Source organism: Notamacropus eugenii, chromosome 3 (assembly GCF_028372415.1).
Source record: "Notamacropus eugenii isolate mMacEug1 chromosome 3, mMacEug1.pri_v2, whole genome shotgun sequence".
NCBI classification, from domain to species: domain Eukaryota; kingdom Metazoa; phylum Chordata; class Mammalia; order Diprotodontia; family Macropodidae; genus Notamacropus; species Notamacropus eugenii.
In genome coordinates this window covers 65,230,936-65,246,977 of record NC_092874.1, presented here as the reverse complement: position 1 = coordinate 65,246,977, position 16,042 = coordinate 65,230,936, and the positions used below count along the sequence as shown (strand labels likewise).

The following is a 16,042-nucleotide window of genomic DNA, read 5'->3' as shown; positions in this document are numbered from 1 at the left end:
TGCAAATAGAAGAGTACTGAAATTGAGCTAAGTGAGAGACAAGTCACTCTATTTATTATATCATTCTGAAAGCAGAAAACCTAACATAACATTTAAGGCATATTCTCAATGTTCTTTTAGTAAAAATACAGCATTATGTATAAACAGTTATAGTGTGGCTTGTGGAGGAGGAAGGGTTACAGAAATTATATTAAGAATTCAACAAGCTCCTTCAAACTGTGTGAATTAAATGCAAAGAAGGGCATAGGAGGGGGTAGTTGGAAATAAATAGAAAGTACAGCTCAGAATTCAGATAATAAAGAGGCCAATGGCTTCCAGACTGTTCCAAAATATCATACCTATACAAAGAGGAATACTTTTTTCAAGAAGGGAGTGGGCAGATGAAGGGAAAAGCAAAGCAGTGAACATGACAAAAAGTGTATTACCTTGGCAAGAAAATGACTCATCACTGATTTGGGAGTCCTACCACCATTAGTTGTCTCTGAGAAGTCAGATCATCAATTCATTAGAGTAAAGATTAGAAGAAAATATGGGAAATGGGCAGACTCCTACCAATATTATCTATAGCAGACCAAATCATCTCTGAAAATGAATGAAACGTGCAAAGAATGCCAGATGCTTTTGTTTTTGATTATTTTTAATATAACAATGATTCAGTGATGCAATGTAGAGCCTTAAAGAATCTCTTCTTTTTAAAAATATTTTTACTGAGCTCTTCTGTGTTTATATTACCTTAATTTCTAAATATATACCTGCCTCTTTTCCCTAACCCAGAATTAACTTTTATAAAAAAACAATAAAAAAGAAATAAGAAAAAGAGCAGGTCAGCAATACCAAACAACATACTGACTATGTCTGACAATATATGCAGTACTTGACACACAAAAGTTTCAGATTTGTAAAGAAAGGAGGAAGGTAGATTTTTCTCATATTTTTCATGGTTCAGGCCAAGCTTGGTCATTATAATTACATAATAAAAGATCTTTTGTAGCAAGATGTCTCCCATGGAAATACTATTATCAAACAATATTTCTTTACAGATAGAATTAAAGAGATAACTGCTCAATTCTTTTATGATTATTAATCAAGGGAGGCAAAAAAGAAAATACTGTATTTTCATTACCAGCATGGAAAATAGCCTTTGAAGAGTTCAAATGGAACAGTGATTCCTTATGGGTAGGTTCTCTAGATAGTTCCTATTTTCTGAAGACACTATGATAACGGAATCAATCACTAAAATGCTACTGAAATTCTTCAATGACTTCTATCACTCAGAAAAGATTGATGAACTAACCACACAAGAAACTTCAAAAGCATCAAGAGGAATGACTATTGACAAGTGATTGGCATTTGGTTAGATCAAGGTTTTCATGGGGTCCATGACCAACTTGGAAGGAAGTTATCATTTTGTCTCTGAATTCCTACTGAAGGAGAGGAAATAAAAGCTAGGCACCCTTCACACAAACTAGCTTTTGTTGTGGATGTTACAGAGTTCAGAGAAAGAAGTAATAAATCATAAAACTCAATGAGGGAAATTGGCTAAAGTGTGATGAAGAAATCTCAAGAATGAAATTCTAAATATACAAACACACACAAAAATGATCAAGAAGAACAGGGAAAGTCATCCAAAGATACTGGTATTGCTACATAGGGAACTTCTGGGTCAAGTGAGATTTAGAAAAAAGAGAAGGTAGAAAAGAGTGAAACATTGTCAAGAGTTGAAGCTACAGATGAATGAGGAAAGTCAAAAAGGGGGCTTTTTGAAATCTACCTTGGGGACAGGAGAAATATCAAAGAAGGGACAGGAATTCTGCTTAAATCGGATAGGACATCAATACTGGCTGAAAGAAAGAGGGCAAAATTATTCATACTATTTGACTTCTGTCTTCTCCTCCAAGGAGGAGGATCTATGTAGCTACAAGGAGAGAGCAAAAACAGTTCCCAGGGAGTTGAAACCCAAGATAAATGAGGTGTTTGGAGGGTACCTAGCTGCTCTCAATAAATTTAAATCCTCTGAACTAAAGAAACTTAAGAGATATAACATTTATATAAAATTCAAAAATTTTTGCTAAGTGATTTGCATACATTATTTTAGTTAAGTCTTGCAACAACTCCATGAAATGGATATGATAGAGGGGTCATTATCTTTGTTTCACAGAGAAAGAAAATGAGGTTCAGAGGGAGAAAAATCAAAACTTTCTGGACTTCAAATCAATGTAGGAATCATTAAGTCATACTATGTCCCCAGTTACTGCAACAACTGGTGGAAAATGATTGCGAGGCCACCGTGACAGATTTTGGAGGAACTGTGGTAAATCAAAGGTACTACAGGAGTCAAGTCAGGCAAATGACATGATTTTTCTTTTAAGGATGGGTCTTCTGTCTGAAGCTGGGAATCTTGACTGAGTCCTGGAATATTTTTTTAAAACAAAAAGTTAATGGAATGCTTAGCAAATATTTCAAAAAGGAACTAGTGATCAGAAGTGATCAATAAAAGCCAGCATGTCTTTATCAAGAACATGGCATGCAAGGTTCCTCATTTCCTTTTTTGGATAGGTTTACTATAGATCAGGAGAATTCTGTAGACCTACTGTATCTAGATTACAAGAAAGCACTTGGCGAAGCAAAGTCTTAGTGTTATCCTTATGGAAAAGACAGGAGAGGTATGGGCTGGTCAGTGGTGCAGTGAGGTGGATTGGTAACCATTCAATGTATTTATTCATATTGGGCTTGGGACAGGTTATTGCAGTCTTACAGGAATCTGTCCTTATCCTTTTCTGCTCAACATTTTCATTAGTCATTTAGATGAAGATGGAGGTGACAAGCTTACCAAATTGGAAGATGATACTAGAATACCAAATTGAATGAGAGAACTGGGATCTGAAACATTTTCAACAATTTAGAGTGATAGGTAAAATCTAACAAGATAATGTTATGAATATAAGTCTTAAAAATGATCTTAAAAGTCTTAAAAAAAAATAAAAAACTGACTACATGAGCATAGGCTAGGAAAGGTATGGCTCAATAACAACGGATATGAAAAAGACCTGGAGGTAATTCAACAGTGTGATATAGAGTGAAAAATCCTTATCTGAATGTAGGCTGTTAAAAAAGGCATAATATTCTAAAACAAAAGAGATTCAGGTCTCATGTAGACCTCTGCTTAGACTACATCTGGAGTTCTGTGCTCAGTCTGGAGCAGGGTATTTTAGGGAAGACAATGATAAGCTGTAAAGTAGAGCATTCAGAAAGTAACCAGAATGGTGGAAGAACTGGTAACCATAGATCAATTGAAGGAATTGGGGTATTTAACCTAGAAAACCTAGTGGGGACAGTAAGCGTTAGGAGTTTGAAAGGCTATCACGAGGAAAAGGGATTCAGTTTCTTCCTCTTGGTCTTAGCAGACATATCTAAAACAGTAGGTGGAAGGTGCAGAGACATATATATTTAGGCTTAATGAAGGGAAAAATATTATCCCTGAAATGATCAGACTGCCTACATAGGTAATGGACTCCCTATTTTGAGAGTTCTTGAAGGGGAGGCTAAGTGACTATGTCAGCAAACTTGTAGAGAAGATTTTTGATTATGTACAGTTTGGGTCAGATGACCTCTAAGTTTTCTTCCAATGCTGAGATTCTGTAAATTATTATATTTCATATAATACCTATTACATGAAATACACAGATATGACCTAAGAGTAAAGAACAGTGACTCTTGACCTGCTTCCAAGCACCTTGCTAATCTTACTTTAAGGTATCTGAAACACACACATTCACTGGAGATTTCCATAGGGATCTTATGCTTGGACAAAGTAATAAGAATTTGAAGTTTATCTTTGCCCTTTCTACACTGTAAGAAACTGTAAGAAGAATTTTACAACATCAACTAAAAACACATCAAGGAAGACTGAGATTAAAAAAAAGAAAGAAAAAAGATACCAAGAACAGAAAGTAAAAATTTTTAAAAATCCATGGTTCTAGTGGAAAACAAACTAATTTTACAGGTAATATGAACAGCACACTTGTAACAAACCGTCCCAAAGCTCAATTTGTAATGTCCAGACTTTGGGAAGCAGTTCTGTATCTAAAGGCAAGAGTGGCTGTCACTACAGAGAGGGAGGAATCCTGCAAATTCATGAGCCACCAATGATGCAAGATGTGAGGACGTCATGATTACAGCTATTTGAAGAATGAAGACTGGACCAAGGTCATCTGAAAGATGAGTTTTCTCAGGTCTTAAGTGTTCCAACGTGGAGGCCAATAGTGGCTATTAATGACTGCACATATTTATGGGAAACATTTCTCATAGCCAGGAAATTGGATAGGTGGAAAAGTGAACCTGCAACTAAGGAGAGTATAAAATGCTGGTTTTCACAGACCCCCAACCTCCATTCTCTGCCTTAGACATTAACCATTATTTAGCATCAGGTGGCTTTTTGAACAATACTAGAGAATGTTTTCTTTTTTTTTTTCTCTTCTTTTCTAGTTGAATAAAACTACAGCTCTCCCTTCCACAATGCAAGGGGCTGGAGTGCAGAGCCCCCAACATCTGGAAAATCCCTGTAAAATTTTTTGACCTTCCCTTCGTACCAGAAGTCTGAATTTTTTCTTTTTTCTTTTATGGGTGCTTATAGTACCTCATTGTTAATTTTGGGTTAAGTATTTAGTAATAGGCTTTGTGCTGTCTGCTGGTCTTTACATATTATCTGCAGCTTCTGGAAAACTCCCCTCAAATTCCCATTTAATTCCTTAACTGACTCATGATATTTTGAAACTGTGAAGGGAAAATTTACAGTGTGGAAGAGATAATTCTACAAAGACAACCTAAAATTGCTCAAACAATTTGATCCTCTACTAGGAGAGATAAATCAATTTCATTCATTACCATACCTCTCTTCCTTGGTTATCAATATAAAAATACCTTCTTATCTCAGCCTTCCCTCACTCAAATCAAAGTCAGTTGCAAGTCATGTCGCATCTTGATGTCATGGTCCTCTTTGAGAACAAAGGACAAACACAACAAGAACCTTCTTATCTATTCCACTGTCCAAATATGAGAGTCAACAAGGATTCCCACAGAAAGTGCCAGATAGAAATTTACCCTCTGTGATGACAGGTTATGAAAGTTACCCATTTTTATCTCATTTAACTACTGTTAGATTTTATAACAAAAAAAGAATTAGGCCATATCGCACACAAAAAAATACAAGAATTCTCTGAATACGAGTAATATTCCTTTCAACAAACATTTCACTAAGCATCTGCCTCATATATAAAATAAAGTGTGCTAGGTACTAGAAAAACAGTTAAAAATGATAAAGACCCTGCCCTCAAGGAATTTATATTCAACTGAAGTTGGTTCTACTGTATAGATTTCCATTCAATTCTTCTAGGACTAGTTTAATTGTCTTAAGCTTATACGTAGGACACTTCAGACCAAGAACTCAGTCACCCTTCATACCCTTACCATTTACCTTTTCCTCCCTTCCTAGTCTCATTTTTAGTTTCTATCTGCCTTTTCTTTTCTTTTCCAAAAAATGTTTATATCTTATTCTATAGATTCTTCCTTCCCTGAACCAATTCTCCATGGTTCCATCATCTTCTGACTTTTTAAGCATACATTTTCTTCCCTATCTCTTTAGGTAATTTTTCAGAAAATAAAAGCTATTTTCTCTCTCTTCAACAACAACAATAAAAACACGGAGGCTCATAAGGACACAAAAGCAAACCCATATTCAGTCTCCTATATTTATGCTTCCTTGCATTGAATGGGATAAACTACTTTGGGATAGATGAGAGAAAAGGGAGGGTAGGAAAAGATGAGGACTAGATTTGGTTGCTGTTTTCCATTTGATGGGACAAGATGGTTTTTCTTATCTGCATGAAAATGGGGTCAGGGGCTAGGTTTTTCTGAGTTTATGGAAAAAAAGAAAGTGTTAGTAACTTAGGGACATTAGTACTGGATGTGCCTTACCTTTTAAGTTTCTAAATAAGGACTATTTTACATCTTACATGTATTGAACCTGGGCAAAGTAATACATATTTGGATGTTATCTTTGACCCTTCTAGATATAAGAAACAGGTACAGAAAAGTAAACTCAGCAGAAAGATACTCATGCTAATACTAACTCACATTTCTATAGCACTTTTATAGCACTAAAGCAAAGCTTAATGTACTATTCTTGTTAAGCTGAACACTGCTCTGTGAGGTCAGTGTGCCTGCTATTATCATCCTTTTTTGTAGATGTGGCAAGAAGCTAACTGACTTGCCCAGGTTTGCAAAGCTAGCAGGTGTCAGAGGCAGGATCTGAACCAAGGTTTTCCAGTCTCTATCTCTGACAATTTACCCACTATGTCACACTACTACTCTAATACTGAACCACAATCTGACAATGTAAGGTAATATTAAATTCTATGAAATAAAACTTTAATATGAATGATGATGTATCCTTAAATATTTAAGTTTTTACTTAGAGAGCCTGGCAGGCTTTTCAAGGTAATGTAGATGAAAAGATAATACACAGAAAAGAGTTATGGTACTTTGCCCAGGAACTGAGATGGAGAGAAAGGATTATGTGCTAAGCAATGAACTCATTTAGAGCAGGGGGAGAATGCCCTGGTACCCAGAGATAACAGGCAACCAATTCTGGATTGGATGATAAATTTGGATTGAATGAACTTTAGAGAAGGAGTAGTTGCTAAGGAATGATACCAGAGGGAGAATCTAGGAAATACAATAGGAAGGAAGGAGTATCCCAACTCCTCAACTACTATGAGTGAAGGAGAAGGTAGGTATGAGTGAAGAAAATGCACCCACCAGTAGAAAGAGTAGCCCCAGGGATACAATGGAATCAGGATGGAGCCAAGTCTCAGTAAGTACCAGAAAATCAGACTGAGAAAGAAAAAGGTTTAAGATGAAAAGAAGTTTGTTTTTTATGTAATAGGCATTCCAGAGGGTACAGTTATGGACAAGTGGAAACGGGGGGTTAGTGTTGAAGAGTTAGGGAGCAGTATGTGAGACAAGGCTTATGACTGAGGCTAGGCAAAGGATATTACGAGTAGGAGGTCTTCTCAACAATAAAATGATCCAAGACAATCCCAAAGGACGTTGGATAAAACATACTATCTGCCTCCAGAGAACTGATACTGTCTGAATATAGACTGAAGGATATTATTTTTCTCTCCCTTTTCTTCCTCCCTTCCTTCTTTCCTTTCTTGCTTTTCTTCTTATACAAAAGGACCAGTAAGGAAATGTTTCATATGATTACACATGTATAACCTATATCAGATTACTTACAGTCTGAGGGAAGGGGGCGGGAAGGGAGAGATAGAATTTGGAACTCAAAACTTTTAAAAAATTGTTTAAAATTGTTTAAAAATGTAATTGGAGAAAAATAACTTTAAAAAAAAGGAGTAGGAGATCATGGGGATATGTAAACCACCATGATGATTCCAGGTTGAGTAACTGAGGTCTACTGAGAAAGTCAGATGAATAAATCAATGGCTTGTGAACTGTCCTGCTGTATTATTATGAATTGGGGTTTAAACACTAATAAAATCATTCCCATATTTTCCCATACTATTTGCTAGTGTTATGGTTTGGAGGGATTTGGGAGGCAATTGGTCCTTGCCCAGAAAACCCCACTGTGCCCTTGGCAATTCTAACAAGAGACAGGAGAGTCCAGGAGCCTTTCAAAAAGGTAGGAGGTACTCTGTCCCTGTAGCTAACACCTCAGGCTCCTTGTCTTTGAAATAGGGCTAAATATATTCACTACCTATCTTGCAGAGCCATTGTGGGAAAAAAATACTTTCAGTATTTACAGAAATGTTAGATATTATTATGGTTTAAATACCCATAGCTGTTTCCTTCATTTGCCTTAAGTGTAATTCCCATACAGGGAGGTTAGGAGGCTTGTCTAACTGGACAGGGTCAAGAATAGGACCTTATTCTTTTGGCATTCAAGTCAAGGTACCTGAATGTCTACTCCCCCAACCCACATGCTGCTTGTTTGTTTTTTAATTTTATCTAGTTCTAAATCAGGCACCTGAATATTTGAGTCTTTCCCTCTTTTTGCTTTTTTGCTGGTTCAATCCCACAGAAAAGATTCAGTGGCCAAAATGTGCTTCTATCACACCCTAGGATATAGTCCAAAAGACTTGTTTGTTTTATTTTAAACAAGCTGGGATTTCATCAGTGTAGAGTTCTCAGTGAGGAACTTCTACTGCCCATGGAATCTTCTTCTAACCAAATCCTGAGATTCCTGGAGGCAAGGAGAAATAACCAACCAGTATGGGTCAGAGGTGAGACTTGAACCCGAGCCTTCCTGACTCCACAGCCTGGATTTATATGGGAATGATTTTATTCGTGTTTAAACCTTTTCCCATTGTTTCCTTTTTTTTCTTTCCCATTCTCTCCAAGGTTTTATTGATCTTTTCAACATCCCTTCATAGCGGATTCCTTGCTAAGCTGTAACAATCCTCGGGAGTATTAGGGGAGATCCAGCCATTCACTCCCTCAATTCAATTTTAGACTAGTGTCCTGTGCCAAGATGAGTCATTTATGAGGGTGAGGACCTGAACCTTATCCCTGGATGTCTGCCAGTTGCCCCACCCTTGGTTCTCCCTGTTGGTTCTACCCCCGACTCTCCTTCTGCCCCCCAGCTCAGTCGGGGGGGGGGGGCGGGTTTCTTGGGACAGTGTGTTCTCCGTTTTTCCTACACCCCCTCTGTTCTCCCAGCCACCTTCCTGGTGGTCTATTGTTTTTCATTCTAATAGCAGCTGGGACAGCATTTAAAGTAGCATAAAAAAAAGAAATGTACCATCATGTTGAGAAATAGAACATTCATACCCTTATATGGCTAGTAGAACAAAAGACTTCCCAACAGAAGCCATCAATTAGCCTAGCAGTGAGGCCCTGGCCAATGCCAATTCTCACAACCATTAATAATATATTAGATCACTCCCTCCCCATCCCCCCTGAACCTTTCCACCCTCTAAAGGGTGGTAAACCAATCAATCTAGCCAATCAGAAAATGCTATGCTGAGAGAAGGGGTGAGATAGATGCTAGAAAGGGGGATCAGGACCCCCCAAATACCCCAAAATACAAGTCCATGGGAGAGACCCTTGGAGAGCCAATTTGGGATTCAATCTATCATATTCATGATTTGTGTGAGGTAAAAAATGACCTCATTAGGGTACTTCTGAAAACATGCCTCTAATTCAGTTTCAGAAAGGTACAGCGAAGAGTATATTTAACAGAATAAAACTGGGCTACATTTTCTTCTGGCTGGGGAAAATGGGGGCAGGAAGAAAAGGAGAGAATGGAAGTCCCAATGATGCTAATAAAAGGCTGACCCTATTATACATAGAACTCAGTTATCACCTAGCCCTCTACCACAGACAAGGCAAAGGCATGTATTCCCCAAAGCAACGCTTCTCTCTGACTTCCTTTCCCTCTTCAGGCTGCCCTTAATGTTCATTTAAACAAGATTTCACCTGGACAGCAATAGCTCTCGGGTTCAGACTTCCCTACGGACAGCCGTCTTGAGTTAAACTCTGGCTATTGTGTTAAAGACAGATTCCCAAAGGTGGAAAGGACCCAGAAGATCATTCGGTCCAACCCTTACCTGACTCCTGAATTTTCTTAATGAATTCTTCAGCCAGTGTACATCTGGACTTTGTTTGAAGATTTTCAGTTAAGGAAAATTCATTCCTTTTGGAGGCAGCTGACTTCATCGCAGGAGAGCTATGAGACTTAGGGAGTGTTTCCTTCTCTACCCAGCTACTCTGTGCAGGGTCGCCTGATGGTCTGGGAAATACCCAATGCTAGGAAGTAGACCTGGGAGTCAGCTCAAGTGAGACTGCAGATAAGCAGTAACAAACTCCTATGAGAGGTCTACAGCATTATCACTGGCTCCCACACTGGTACAGTCTGTGTATTTGGGGGTTTATGAATCATAACACCGACACTAGCACTAGGAACAGCCACCTCCCTCCCACACACACCCCAGGATGACCACACAAGGGGAGGAAATGCAAGGTCAAGACCGCTGGGCCTCCTGGCTCTGCTCGTCCTCTCCCCCACAATCTCCCTTCTAACTTCACTCACAGCAGCTTAGGAACAACACACGACTGCAACTTCACACCTGTTCATTCTTATCAAAATTCTCTTACTACTTCTACTTTCCACATCAAGACTAGCCTCGCCCACCTCTTCCTACTGTACACCCTCCATCCCTATTCACAGCACACCAGCCTAGTACCCTAAACACCCCCTGGTGGAACTGGGACCTATCAGCCTCCCAACCTCCCTGGTTCATGTGTCTCAGATACATAACAATGTAACTTATGACCCCAAATGAAGAAAGATCAGCTCTGGGCTCCAGCTCTCAGGGCATCAATTCCCAGGGTGTTGTTGTTTTTTTAATTTCCTATTTTTTGTTTTGACAAACAAGCTTTAAGATGTGATCAAGTACAGGGGTGAGGAACCTGCAGCCTTGAGGCCACATGTGGCCTTAGGTCCTTGGGTGCGGCATTTAGTCCAAGTTTTACAGAACAAATCCTTCTAATTAAAGGGATCTGTTCTGTGAAGTCTGGATTCAGTCAAAGGGCTGCACTTGAGGACCTGGAGGACCACATGTGGCCTCGAGGCTGCAGGTTCCCCACCCCTGATCAGGTTAAAATGCTTATTATTTCAATAATGACGATTATGATGACTCCTAACATTTATATGATATTGCAGTACCTATACCAAGAGGCCTTGGAATCTCTCTTGCTCACAGGTCTCATCTTTTCCCCCTCAGGGATTTTCTATGAGTGGAAGAAGAGAGATCAGCCAATCAATGAACACTCATTTTGAAGGTCCCACTATGTGCTAGATAGACAGGTGGGTGATAAAAAGGCATAGCTATTTTTTCTTAGGAATTCTAGAAGAGAAGTTAGAACTCATCCTTACAAAGCAACCCCTTAATTTTATAAATGAGGAAACTGAGGCCAGAGGTGTGAGGAGATGTGCCCAAGACCACCTTGTTAATAAATGACAGGGCAAAGATAAGCCCAGGTTTTCTCACTATGAACTGAGTGCTCCTTCTGAATTCCCATAATGACACTGCCTTCCCTCTGATTATCTCCAACTTAGGCTGAAACACCTTGTTGGGTCATAGATGTTTTCATGTTGTGTGTTCCTTTGGACTGTGAGCTCCTCTAGAGCAGGGGTTGTCCTTTAGCTTTCTCTGGATCCCCAGAGTGTAGCACAGTGCTAGGAACATAGTAGGTGTTTAACAAATGCTTATTGACTGACTACCAGACTGCTTTTCCCCTGGGAATTTAAGAGTACAACCTCTGGATATTTGCTCTTTCTGGTCCCACTATTTTGTCATCATGATGAATAACATACTGAGCATTCACAATGCTGCTGTCACGGTTCAAACAACCAGGGTGTTACTTAAGAAGTGACCTTGCTTGTGGGAAAATGAGTGGCTATTCAGTTAACTTTCCCAGCTTGATCCTCCTTCCCTCCCCCTCACCAAGGTCTCAACACCATTGAGCATTCTGATTAGCCACAGTTAGGACCTTCCCCTTCCTCTACTTTTCCTCTCTCCTCAGAGAATCTTTCTTCAGGTACTGCCTTCTGACTTGGTCAGTCGGCCACACAAGCTGCATGCTGGGAGAAACTGTATATTCACTATGGACAATGGCAACAGTTTTGGCTTTGGAGTTACAAGCCCCAGACTTCCACAGGGAGTCAAAAGCCCTGTGCCTCAGTTTCCTCATCCACAAAATGATGGAGTTGAACTAGATGCCTTCTGAGTTCCCTTCTGGATACAAATCTATGATCCTATGACTCCCGCCTTGCAACACCAATGGATGACGTACAGACAAGGAGAAGCCTCCTTTCATTAGAGCAGCGCCATGCTTCCCAGGACATCAAGTAAAACAAGAGTTAATCCACACTGATGTCAACCTATCTATGCATTTTTTTCTCTCTGCTTGTCAGAAGTATAAACATTATACTCAGTACAATAAAAGGGGGAAATAGCAGTTGGTGGCCCTTTTCCGGGGGACAAGTAAATTCAATCCAAATAATGACCATCTCTAGTGGATGTCTGTGCCTTTGAACGAAGCAGGCTGATGGATGTAAATAGGCTCACTACATGTGTAAACACAGCAAACAATTAAGTTTCCTTGTGTTTTCAATAAACTCCATTTAAGAGAATGGTGACATGACTCTTTCTTCAACAAAATTTCAGTCATTTAGCTCTATGGGACAGCTGCAGTTCTAATCCATTTGGGCAAAAATAAGCAACACCAACAAAACACAATTTGTTCCAATGCAAGGAGCTAAAACTCTTGTTTAAGAATCTGGAATTTTATAACCTTCCAATTTATAATGATGAGATTGACAATTGCGTCAGATGTGGCTTTGCTATGCACTTTATCCGTCAAAATAGAGAGTAGTCAGAGAAATGCCAAGTTTCATTTTACTAACCAAATATTTCCCGTATGTTATTGTTGTACTGTCTCAAAAGAAAATCATAACAAACAATGCACAAACTATCTTTCCTTCTTTCTTGCTAGATTCTGCAGACATATGCAACTTCTGGTCACAATGATACTTTTGGCAACTGAGGGGAAGCTTGTCCACATGCAGTGATTGCCAGCCCCACCCTTAGCCATGTCTTCTTTTTCCTTTACAAGGCATATTTTGAACACTAGCTGAAGGTCACTTTTGTGATCTCCGAGGAATTCTGACCAGAAGCAAAAGCATTGATTTCCACTAGCAGCTATCTGATGATAATATCCGGACCCTGCATTCCAAAGAAATGCAAAAAGCTCTTAAGGTTGGAGGCAAGTCCATAGGAAGCTGGGCTGGTTGGTTTGGTCCTACCCAGATGTGCATGTGTGGAGAGTAGGAAGGGGGCAGAACCAGACAAATGAGACAGTCTAAAATGGTAAAGACTCAGTTGTGAACAGAAGTGAGAGATGTACAGAGCATCATCTAACAGGAAGGAATAAACACATATGGGCTAGAGGGAGCAGCCAAGTCTGGGACCATTTGAGGGAGCTAGTGACATAGGGAAAGCAGAAAAACAAACTCTAAAACTAAGGCTTCAAAGATGCCCAACGTCTGAGCAAGCACAAACTTCGCACTTAATTTTCCATTCTCAATGCATCAAGCTGGGCAGCATCCCTTTGACCTGGTGTTCACTTCAACTTTTTGCCCGCTTTGGAATGAGCTCCTGCTGTGGAGAGCTCCTAGCTTCCACACTGTCAAATTCATGGGAAATGATTGTGGCTAAGAGGTGGGAAGACAAAATCCTTTTGGATTTTTGGTATAAAGCAAAGTTAGACGAGATATAACTTTCCTTTCTTTCCCCTGTTTCCTAGGGTACCTTCATCTCAAGTTAGTTATTGGCTTGTGGTACTTAAAAATACATGTGGTCTATTTAAGAAAACTATTTCCAATTCACATTAACAGGAATTTGTTAAGATCCTACTATATGTGAGATTATATGTTAGGTACTGGTGAGAGAAAGATGGAAAACGAGACAACCCTTTCCCTCAGCTTACAGTTTACAAATACATTATATATTCAATTTATAGTCTAGAGAGTAATTTTTCATATTGTCAATAGATGTTTTAAAATAGTTTTAAAATGTTTTTTAAAAGTCTGCAAACATCCCTGGTTTATATTTGTTGACAGATATTTGTTTTACTTGTTTATAGATAATGATCACAATTTTTTGGATTAAGAGATCTGTAAATGGTAGCAAAAAAAGAGGAGAAACAGGAACAAGAAAATCCTGAAAGAGAAAAACTTTTGGAGAAGGGGAGATTCAATAATAACAAATTCAATAAACATTTACCAAGCATCTACTATGTGACAGGAACTATAATAAGTCCTGGAGATAGCATAGTGCACAGGAGAAAGAATGACGGATGGATTTGGTATAGGAAGATCAGGGTTCCAATCTCAGTACCTATGTGATAGGGGCAGCTAGGTGGTGCAGTGGATAGAGCACTAGTGCAAGAGTCAGAAGGACCTGAGTTCAAATCTTCCCTCAGACACTTGACACTCACTAGCTGTGTGACCTTGGGCAAGTCACTTAACCCCAAATTGCCTCATTCTGGCTCATCTCCAGTCATCCTGATGAATATCTGATCACTGGATTCAGATGGCTCTGGAGGAGAAGTGAGGCTAGTGACCTGCACAGCTCTCCCTCACTCAAAACAAAGTCAAGTACAAGTCAAGTCATTATTTCTCTGATGGCATGGTCTTCTTCAGCAAGAAAGGACGGGTGCGCACACGCACACACACACACACCAATGTGACGGGGTAAATGACAATTTCTGAGCTTCAGTAACTCATGTGTAAAATGAGGGCGTTGACCTCTAAGTTCCTCTCCAACCCCAAAAAGAAATGATCATAAAATCTCTGATGATCAAAAATTGGCCAGAAAGAAAAATAATGTCACAGTTCGGAAATTAAAATGTAATTGGATGTTAAAATAATTCCATTTAAGCATTAATTTTTTCAGCAGTACATGTACTGGAATGAGGAACACTTGCACATAGGAGCATAGAAAATGTCAAGATTTAAATTTCAGCTTAGTTAAATCTGAGATGTGCCTCAAACTGTGATCTTTCCTGACATGAGCCAACTTTCTGGTGATGTTCTTTTTATAGGTAATAACTTTTTTATAGTATAGAATCAGAAACAGAATGATATAGAGTGCATTTAGTATGCCCCATTCACAAGAAATAATAGAAAGGCATTTACTAGGGCCTGGTGAAGAAGAGATATGTTTCAGGCAACTATATGGAGAAAAAGGTCATAATTTGTCAGTGAAGTATGGAAAAAAGAGAAATGTGGTTTCTATGTTGAAGGACAGAACTTAAGAAAATCCTATTTCAACTCTGTATGCCAACTCTTTCACTTCATGACCTTGTGCTAAAATCACTTAACTTCATTTCAGTTCATATAAATTATGGCTAATTCTTTTCTGTATTTTAGGAAGACTATGAGGATTAGGGACTGAATTGCGACAAAGGCCAATGCAAATGGTAAAGGTTGGATATGTTTGCTCCTTTTTTCATGTTATGGACCCAAATGAAATTCAGGGATAATGAATACACCAACTGTAATGGAAATTCACTGACCTTGTCCCTTTAACTGACAAAAAGAGAGGACAAATAATCAACTGCTTTGCTAATACCGCTACCTAATTTTTAAAAAAATTCATAAATCATGCTACCTAATTCACTATTTTGCCTGCTAAATTCCAATGTAAGAAAAATATTATAATTTCCAAATATTCAAAAATCAAAAGAAGTACTGTACTGATAAAAAATCTAACATAAATGTTGATAGCCTAGGCACAAGGAGCTGGCCCAGTAATTTCACTGGTATGAAGAACTTCCGGGTGAGGATACTTTCTTCATCACTATAAATCAACTATTTCTTTGCAATATATTGTCTAGAGACTTGAGAGGTTGAATAATGTGCCCAGGGTTACAGAGTATGTCTCTAAGATGGAATTTAAATCAATGCGTTCTTAGCTTTGAGCTTCTAAGCTTGGTTCTAGTGTGAGATACAGCAGCAGAGGATAGGAGAATGAAGAAAGGACCGGGAGTCTGGGCAACTGAACTCCCTACTTAGTTCTGCCACTGACCAGCTATGTGACTTTGGGCAAATTTCTTCCATTTTGGTATCTCAGGATGTTTTACCTTCCTTATGAACTAGTGATATGGATCAAATAACAATGTATATGAAATCATTTTGAAAAGCTAAAGATGCTTTATCAATGGAAAGTCGTATAATTTCATTTCATTCCAGTAGATAATTTATTTCTCCTCATTGAATATAGCTTTATAAGATGAGAGACAGCAGGATAGAGTTGATAGAATGCTTGATCTGGAAGTCAAGTAGACAGGAGTCCAAATGCCGCCTTGGACATTTGGGAGCTGTGTGACAACAAGTGGGTCATTCGTTTATCTGAACCTCAATTTCCTCATCTATAAAGTGAGAGGGTTGAATTAAATG

The 16,042-nt window shown here is 38.8% G+C and overlaps 1 protein-coding gene across 14 annotated transcripts in view; it reads right to left on the bottom strand.

Annotated features, from left to right (window-relative positions):
• Nucleotides 1-16,042, bottom strand: part of KIAA1217 (KIAA1217 ortholog) — a 564,412-nt gene that overhangs the window by 144,284 nt on the left and 404,086 nt on the right. For 2 of the 14 annotated variants that reach the window (XM_072651724.1, XM_072651727.1), the window contains exon 1: nucleotides 9,627-10,372. The exons of the other annotated variants lie outside the window; for them this stretch is intronic. In XM_072651724.1, the coding sequence (XP_072507825.1) occupies nucleotides 9,627-9,735 (109 nt within the window). In that variant the 5' untranslated portion in view covers nucleotides 9,736-10,372. Of the gene's footprint in view, nucleotides 1-9,626; nucleotides 10,373-16,042 lie in introns of those variants that run through there. 14 annotated transcript variants of the gene reach the window in all.